The sequence below is a fragment of the Austrofundulus limnaeus genome, unplaced genomic scaffold (assembly GCF_001266775.1).
Source record: "Austrofundulus limnaeus strain Quisiro unplaced genomic scaffold, Austrofundulus_limnaeus-1.0 Scaffold158, whole genome shotgun sequence".
Taxonomy (NCBI): Eukaryota; Metazoa; Chordata; class Actinopteri; order Cyprinodontiformes; family Rivulidae; genus Austrofundulus; species Austrofundulus limnaeus.
In genome coordinates, this window is record NW_013952560.1 from 923,360 (window position 1) to 932,286 (window position 8,927).

Genomic DNA, 8,927 nt, shown 5'->3' on the forward strand with positions numbered 1-8,927 from the left:
TAATCATGATTAATTCACAGCTACTTTGGAATTAATCAGATTAAAAATATTAATCATTTGACAGCCCTATAAAAATATATATGTATTTTTTAAACCCCACTGCAGCTTTCCTCTGCTTGTTTACACTGACCCAACATAAAAGGCRCGAGGCTGTGTGAGCTTTCAAACGGCCTGTCTGTGTGGCAGAATCAGAGGGGTGATGAGAGCTCACGGCTTCGGAGCTCTGCGGTGAGCCCGTGTAGGTCCTTTAAAAACAAACAAACAAACACACAAACAGCTCAATTCAGCTTTGTGGAAAACCTCTGCTCAAAACTTCCACGCCCTTTCCACTTCTGACGCTTTCAAACACATTTTTGATGTGCCGTAGAAATGCAGCAGTGCCACCTTAAAAGCGAAAGAAACGGCTGCGATTTGAATCTCAACATGAAGCCCATCAATTCATAAACCTCTGTGGATTAAACACATAAGTTGCAAAAAAGGCAACAAAATAATATCTAAATCAAATAAGCAGTCATAATGTTTAGACATGGGCTGCTGTATTTATTTCAAACCATCTCTAAAATGAATAATACATTATTATGATATTAGATATAACTATCAGTTTTAGAAAACAACGGCTAAGCAATTCCTTTTTCTCTCCATCAAAATGACAAATAGCCAAGGAGGTGTCATTTTGAAATAACTGGCTTTAGTTAGAAAAATAAATTCCTTTCTGGAAGATGAAAATATGCATATTACTTTGACATATCTGCAGCACAGGCAACCTTTTTGTTTGAACAGCTGTGGAACACTGCTTTTTATTATCTACTTGAACAAACAGAAGTGATACAACCTAACCCCTGTTAATCAAACGCTGAGTCTTCTTTATTAAACTGTTTCATTTTAATCAGTWATGTGGTCATTAGACTTTGAAAACCCCACATATTCAGCTTGTGACTGAAAACAGCTCGACCATGAAAGTATGTAAGAATGAAACTCGTTCACGTTATTTCGTCTTCTACAAATATTTCCGTGCATATTAATGCGTTACAGTTGCGGTATTTCCTACACCACTGCAGTATTCTGCAAGATAATAAACAAATACGATACTGTCGAAGAATTTGTTGCACAAACGTGAGCTGAACACACTTTACATCCAACACCGAGTGTGAGTTTGGACTCATCTCTCCAAACCCCCCTGCTACGACTCACAATCTCTATTTTTACACAATCTGACATTTCCAGCAGGCTGCTTGTTATCTTCCTTCTATAATAGATGTTGACTGAAAAGACTCACCGCTGGATTCATAAAGTTCAAGATTTGACAAGCAGTATCTGCACCAGAATCGTTTATTTTTTACATGTGAGAGAGAAGCAACTGAAAGGATACTGAATAAAATGAATCTGTTTGGACAATCAGCTAATGTTTCAATCAGTTTCATGTGATGTTCTTCTAGATTTTTTTTATTTTGTTTCCTCTATAACTGAAAACAGAAACTCTTTAGAAGGTTAGACCTGTATAAAAGGTGTTAAATATGGATTATAGACTTGTTTGTTTGTTAAAATACAGAATTCCAGCACCACAATAAGCAGATCTACAGCTCRGTGTTTAGTGAGCAYTGATTGCGAAGGGTGAGCTTTGGCMRAGCACGAGAAAACGTCTAAAAACAGCCAAACGCTGCCGGCCTCCCAGCCAGCCGGGATAGTTTGTGCTTGTTTGGGTGGAGCTGACGATAAACCTGCACATCAGTCATTCTGTCAGAAAGACGCCCAGGGTTAAAAGCAACTCCAGGCGAGAGCCAGAAAGGAAGACCAACAGAGAAGGAAGCAAACAGAGAAAAAAACAAAAAACAAAAACAGAAGAACAGGATCAAACTAATAAAAGACGTGATAAAACTCAGTGTCCCAACTTGTAGACATARAACTCCTAACTGCAAAACAAGCTCTTAAATGTGGATCTCAGTCAAATGTCACAGGTTTTATGAGAAATTATTTTTCCAAATGTTTTTAATTAGGTCTTAATTAGTTTTTGACTGAATTGAAATTATTAAAGAAATTCAAATATTTTATACAATTTTATCTATTTTAACATAGCCTGGTTAAAACCAGACCCTTGTTCTTCACTTTGCTTCGTACAGAGGGTCTGGACTCGCTGCTATAAGAAGCGATTCTTGCTGGAGGCGTGGCCTCTGCTGAAGTGTGTGTGTTGCTGTGAAGGAGGCTAAGCTAAGACGCTAACCGGAAATCGCGTGCGCTAACCCTACTGAGAGGAGAAAAGTACCGAGCTGAACGAGACGACTGTAAATGAGAGCTGCTGCTTTGTCAGACAAATTTAATTTAATTTGGAAGCCTTATCAACACAGACTGGCTTCATTCACTTCCTCCACTGCCGTATGCTAAAATAACTAGCAGACACTGCGCAGAAAATCGACGTTGTTCAAAACTCCTCCTTCTTTTTGCTGATTGGCCCAGGTAAAATAAACTACAAGCTGACACTGCGCAGAAAATCGACGTTCTGTTCTCTGATTGGTTCGGCTAAAAATCTGCCAGCGAAATCCTCGTCTGTGGGAGAAATGCCAGACGGAGCAGTGAAGGGAAACTAGGATTGAGCGGAGCTGCATAGGAAGGCAAGAGCCAGGCTAATTTTAACATATGAAACATCAGGGGAAAAAAAAAAACAAAAAAAATAAAAGCTGAGGAACTTTATTTTGTTTTTTAATGCAATCCAAGTGGGAGGGGTTTGGTAAAATGGCATTTACCATATGTATGAAGAATTTTGTAACACAAGGAATGTTAACTGTAAATTCAGTGTTTGTTTTGTATTATTATACCAAATTTTAGGAGAGAAGACGTCTATAATTATTGATTTAGAATGCAACCATTCCTGAACTGATTTCTAAAGAGTTTGGTTTGTATGAGAATAATAAAAAAGATCCCCCTGCTTACATGAGTGCCTCATGCCTAATAGGATCTAATGTGTTCAGTTAAGGAGAGCTTTTAGGTTTAACACTCTTTGAGCATCACTTTTTGGGACATTTTTAGTTTTTTCCCCCAGATATCAGTCAGGAGACCCAACTCTAACATGTCTTATGGTTTTCCTTGAATTCTTAAAGTGATAGAAAGATTTTCTAATCTTGAGCAAGTCACATTAGGTGCAGTGGGAGGCCTTTTGTGCTTTGCTTAAGGTCTCAAGGTCCTGGGTATTACAGCTATTGTAGGGGGGAAAAATGGATGCCTTTCAGTTATCAAATAAGCTCTCCAAGTAGCACAACCCTACCGCTGCACCGTGACCTCCATCTGCAGCAGCGCCTGTTTTCAAAAGCTGGGTCTGAGCCCAACACTCACAAGGAAGATAAAATGTCTCTCCCACTTTTTCTTAGCAAAGTCTTAATATAATTAGACTGCATGATATGTCGTCTCCTCCAAGACTGCTTTAATTAAGTACTGTGAGCTCGCAGCTCTGCAGTAAAGGAGCATTTTTTTAAAGATTAATTTGCAGAAATGACTGCGTCAGGTTTTGCAGAAACTAAAAAGCCCCCTGGAAGGAGATTCAAAAAACAAAACCTGCAAAACGTGAGGTTTGACTTCTGAGCCGCTGACAGAATTAGTGAAGCATCAAGCAGCTGACAGTCAAACTGTAATCTACTGAGACAGGTCCGGTTCTGCTGGATGCTGTGGGAATCACAGACACCCTGGTTTCAATCAGCCGCTGGTATTGGACCCCTGCAGTAGATCATCTTACCACATCGCGGGAATCTAGGCTGCAAGATCTGCTAAAGCTCGCCTTCATAAAACATTCATCTTCATGTCTGAACAAGAAAAAAAAAACAGTCTATGAGCTGACAGTATGATAAGCTGGTTGAAGCTACTGTATCAGAGCCCACATTAGCTGCTGTGGGACACTTCCTGTAAGAAGTGGTCACCCCCGTGCCCCTGTGCAGCTATAATTCATCGCTTTGCAGCAATAGCTCTGTCATGCTTATTTAGTAATAGGAATTTGCTGTGTCCCACATTTATATTCTGCATGTTGTTCGCCCTTTACCACCTTTCTTGCTCACGGAGAAATCCACTTATGGGGTGTGTTTGGTCACGAACAACTGTGACCACCTGTGTGGCCATTTTTATTTTTGCTGCAACCCAACCTGATTTGTGTTTTTTTTTTCCTGCAAAAGCACAACCACACTATTACAGTATTTCTGCAGCACTTCGGTTTGGAAAGGCAGGAGGTTGTTGACATAAAACAAGACCTTCTCGCGGACATTTTCTAAATTTGTCGCTCGAGCGTCTGCGGATTTGTGGAGAGGGATTTGTGCTCGCGTGTCCTTGCCATCTTCCCCCCCCTATAAAAAAATGTCCAGATGGGGAAGACAAAGGATGTGACAGCTTTTGGTGTCTTGAGGATTCAGACAAGTTCTTGGCAGAGCTGAAGTGTCCTCAAAAAATCAACACTCAGCTGCAACAACGCAGACAGAGTGACAGCGGCGTATCTGCTGCTTAGAGTCAACGCCGACAACCGTGCGCTCCAGCATTTGTGTGCGCGTGTGTGTGCAGGAATATGCATGCGGTCATGCTGAAAATCTGCATGATGGGCGCATCTGGGCGTGAGTGTGTGCATGTGTTTGCCCCCTCAGACAGCAGGCTGATTAAGCTGTTGCATAGTAATGAGCTATGGCTGTCTGTCTGGCAGCTGCTCTGAGAACCTCTTTTCACAACTAGCCCTCCCACTCACAAAGACATAAACAGAATCTCTCTCTAACACACACACACACACACAAAAAAAAAATAACACAAAGATCCGTTGTCGCTTAATCATTGGGAAAGTTGTGCAGATGCAGCTGAGAGTAATTAGTGGTGCGTTAAAGATCATATAACAACACACACCGAGCTGCACTTCCTCTGCTTTTTACTCTTTTGTTGTGTTTTCCTCCTGATAATGGCCGCCACTCAGGAATAACTGTAATTTCCTGCTTGAAATCACAGATGTCAGGGGGAAATATCAGCACTAGTGTGCACCATTTGTGCCATTAATTTAAGTGTGAGTTTTCCTTTCTGCTTATTATCTCCTGGGGAAAACAAACTAAAAGTATACACCTATAGTATTACACTATGAGACATCAAACCGGTGATCATTATTAACCTGTATATGTGCAAAATTATTTAAACTCACTTCATTGTACTTCTATGTCCTTTAAAAGGCACAGTGTGTAGGATTTTGTCRTCTTTTAGCCGAAATTGAGATAATCACTAATGACTATAATAAAAAACATGTCTAATCATTATTATTTTTACCTTATAAAAAGCTGTTTATATYTCCATGGTCGCGGGTTGCCACACAGGCAGCCGCCATCTTGTCTACGAAGGCTCATGAAGGACAAACTGCGGTGGCGGCGTCAAAAACGGTTTTAGTTGTAATACTATAAATGTAATATTTGTTGTCTGTCATTGTAGCTGGGATAATTTTACTTATTAAAGCTCATAATCTTACCACTTGAAACATCACTAGTCCTGAAGCTGCTGGTAGACGTCGCGGTTGAAATTATCAAAGGTTTTTGACACCTGAGAGACACCGTAGCAACTCCTTTGTGTATGGAAGTGGGGGTGGGGGTGGGGGGAGGACCAGGGAGGATGATTCAACCACTCAACCACTAGATGTCGCTGAAAACAACAAATCCTACACACTGTGGGTAGCTTTTGTTTAAGAATGCTACTTTGTCTTACTCCGTTTATGTGTCTTATCATCAACCAGCCAAAAACCAAAGATGAAAATTACGGTAGTCCTCTTGGTTAAATGTGGCTCATTTACAGGATAAACACAAGCTCATTAATGTGCATAGTCTAATTTAAATAAACAATTAAATAAACCAAAAATAGCAAAAGGCTAACTAAAAGCAAAAAGCTAGTAAAAAACAATAAAACGTTACCTAAATGCCAAATGAGTAAAAGGTTTGCATACAGTATAAAAATGCTACCTGGAAGAGAAATGTAGCAAATAGCTAGCTAAAAGCTAAAAGGTTAATTAAGAACGAGTACTAGGCTGGGTAGAAGCTAAAAGTAGCAAATGAATAGCTAAAAGCTAAATATAAATAAAAGCTTATTTCACTGATAACATTTAAATTCAAAGAAGCTGGTAAAGCACAGGTGTGTTAATGAGGGCTTTACATCAGTAAATATGCTAACAAGCAGAACGTCTTAACAGAATGCAGTGCACAATAATACACCTGTGTTAAAAAAATAAAAAACTAAAACTGTCAAAAGGCTAAGTAGCGAAATGGTAGCTAAAAGAAAATAAGYTGGCTTTGCAGAATAAGAAAAAAGTACCAAAAAGCTAGCAAGAGGCTAAGTAGCGAAATGGTAGCTAAAAGCTAATAAGTTGGCTTTGCAGAATAAGAAAAAAGTACCAAAAAGCTAGCAAGAGGCTAAGTAGCGAAATGGTAGCTAAAAGCTAAAATGTTGACTTTGCAGATTAAGAAAACAAACCTATAAGCTAAAATTAGCAAAAGGCTAGCAAAAGGCTAAGTAGCCAAACAGTAGTTCAAAGCTAAAAAGGTGGCTTTGCAGAATAAGAAAACAAAACTAAATGCTAAATGTATCAAAAGGCTAGCATAAGGCTAAGTAGCAAAACGGTAGCTAAAAGTTAAAAGATTGGCTTTTAAAATAAGAAAACAACAATGGAGATTTTAAAGTGAACAATGTTTTTGAAGGAACTGGAGACATCTTATGTATGTAACATTTGAAATTAAAGTAAAAGAAATAAAATCTAAAAGTTACATAAACAGGAAGTTCTCCTGGATGAGCTGAGCTTTCAAATATACATGAATGGACTAAAATAACACAAAGTACGCAGGAGTGTGAAGTCATTTTAAAAAGCATAAAACACAACTAGGGCATCACWATCCACGTTGAAGCTTGAAAATAAAGCTTATTTACTCGACGATCACACTGTATGGCTTAATCATGTAGTGGCATAAAAAGAAAACTGAAATAAGAGAGAAAGGCAATCAAAGTGCCTTTTAGCTGGGGGTTGTCCCCCAGAGACCCCCCCTCGTTCATTGGAGCCCGCTAATGCCCAACGCATCAAAGGTAACGCACATTTATCCATCGCCCTTACCTTGTTGATGTCCCCTTCCTGACATCACACATCATGCACTTAAAAGCCTCCGCCGTGTTCTTGTAGGTGCACACACTGCAGTCCCAAAACCCCTCGTCGGAGGAGGGCTTCGGTTGACGCTTCGGCCTTTAAAAGACAATAAATGTAAAAACAAAAAAAAAGGGGGAGGGAGAGGGGGTGAGAATTAATAGGCGAAAAAGAGGAGGCAATGTGGGAGGAGAGAATACGAGGCACGAGTTTGACTCCCCTTCGAGGAGACTATCGATTACATCTGCCTATAGGATTAGGAAATCATCTGCGCGCGGTGATGTGACACTGTAATTGCTGATGAGTTTTTTTTTCCCTTTTACACCCGCGCGCGGATACATCGCACGCGCTCATAACACAGTCGAAGAGCGCGAGAGAGGGAGAGACCGTGGAGAAAACCCTTTTTTTTTTTTTTCACCCCCGTGCGCTCGCTTGTGTCGGCTCCCCTCCCCTGTGTGAAACATTTAGGACGGCACACGGGCGGTAGTTACCTTGTGGGGCTCCTCTTGTCGCCCATGCCAGACCAGAGTGAATCTGGAAGGAGCTGAGACGAGCAGAAGTCGGGCTTTTTCAAATTATTTAGGGGAAAGAACCGATGCGCCGCTCGGCTTCCAGCTGTCGTGGAAACTCCGCTTGGGAAATACACACGTGACTCAACGCGGCCAATCAGAGGCCGAGTTGCTTCCCGAGGCTGACATTCCTCGCAATGAATCAATGCTGCGTTCACGTACGCCTTGTAAATTTTTGTTTTCTGTTAAAGACGCTAAAAATCGACATTTAATTAAAAATCAAGCGTTCATTGAATGGATATCGCCCGCCGCCTTTCATGCCACGGATTTAAACTACCGATTAATGACAAAATTTTAAACAGTAAATACACCACACAATGTGCTGTGCTCAATGTATGCGTTGGGATGATGCTTATACTATCTTACCAAAATTGACGCCAATATCTGTAAAATTGGCAGTGTTTTGACCATTTTGTAAACTTGGTCAGCTACTTGTCATCTTGAATTAACTTGAGCCCAAAAGAGATCAGTTCATTAAGCATTTCCTGAAAGTTTCATTAAAATCCATCAAGTGGGTCATGAGATATTTTGCTCACAGAATTGACTCCAACAGAGTAAGGACTTCTTTGTAAAGTGCCAGATATTGGGGGAAGGTTAAAGCTACTACAACACAGACAATACCACTGCTTTTTTTTTTCTTTCTTTCTTTCTTGGAGACTAAAACAAATAACCTTAAAAAATACAGAAAATAAAATGGAAATAAAAAGTTAAACAACATAGTTGAGGTATGCACATGCTTAGTATTTGTTTTTGTGGTACAAAATTGTGTTTCTTCCTGTCACAGCATGTAAAATATCTCTAAAAACTCTTAAAAAGCAATGCAAAAGCTTTTCTGCCTGAACTAATGYGGGATTCCACTCACACCAGATGACTGTCAAGCAAATCCTTTAATGTTTCTTTAATTGCTGCTTGCATTCTCACACAGCAGACATGCTGAACACATTGTGGCACTCTTGTGCCGACAGAGGCAGACATCAAAAACACCAAGGAAACAAAAATAACAGGGATTTTCTAACACTAATCGAGGACAACTAATTGAATAGCTCTTTACAAAAATWATTCCCTGGAGGAAAAGCCTAATCTTAAAGCTTAGCCATGGAATTGCTTTCATAAACAAAGCTTTGGTCACTGCAGTGAGTTTTAAACTGTAAAAACTAAAAAAAAGATAAATAAATAAAATAAAAACAATTCAAAAGATAATAGCTTTTGAATCCCATCATTACAAAACTTGAACAATTTATTTA

The 8,927-nt window shown here is 39.7% G+C and overlaps 1 protein-coding gene across 1 annotated transcript in view; it reads right to left on the reverse strand.

Annotated features, from left to right (window-relative positions):
- The window catches only part of yaf2 (YY1 associated factor 2), a 25,448-nt gene extending 17,674 nt beyond the window's left edge, over positions 1-7,774 (reverse strand). The window contains exons 1-2 of the mRNA XM_014016972.1: positions 7,606-7,774; positions 7,088-7,213 (exon numbers count right to left, since the gene is read on the reverse strand). Coding sequence (XP_013872426.1) covers positions 7,088-7,213; positions 7,606-7,631 — 152 coding nt within the window. The 5' untranslated portion in view covers positions 7,632-7,774. The remainder of the gene's footprint in view (positions 1-7,087; positions 7,214-7,605) is intronic.
- Positions 7,775-8,927: the final 1,153 nt, after the last annotated feature.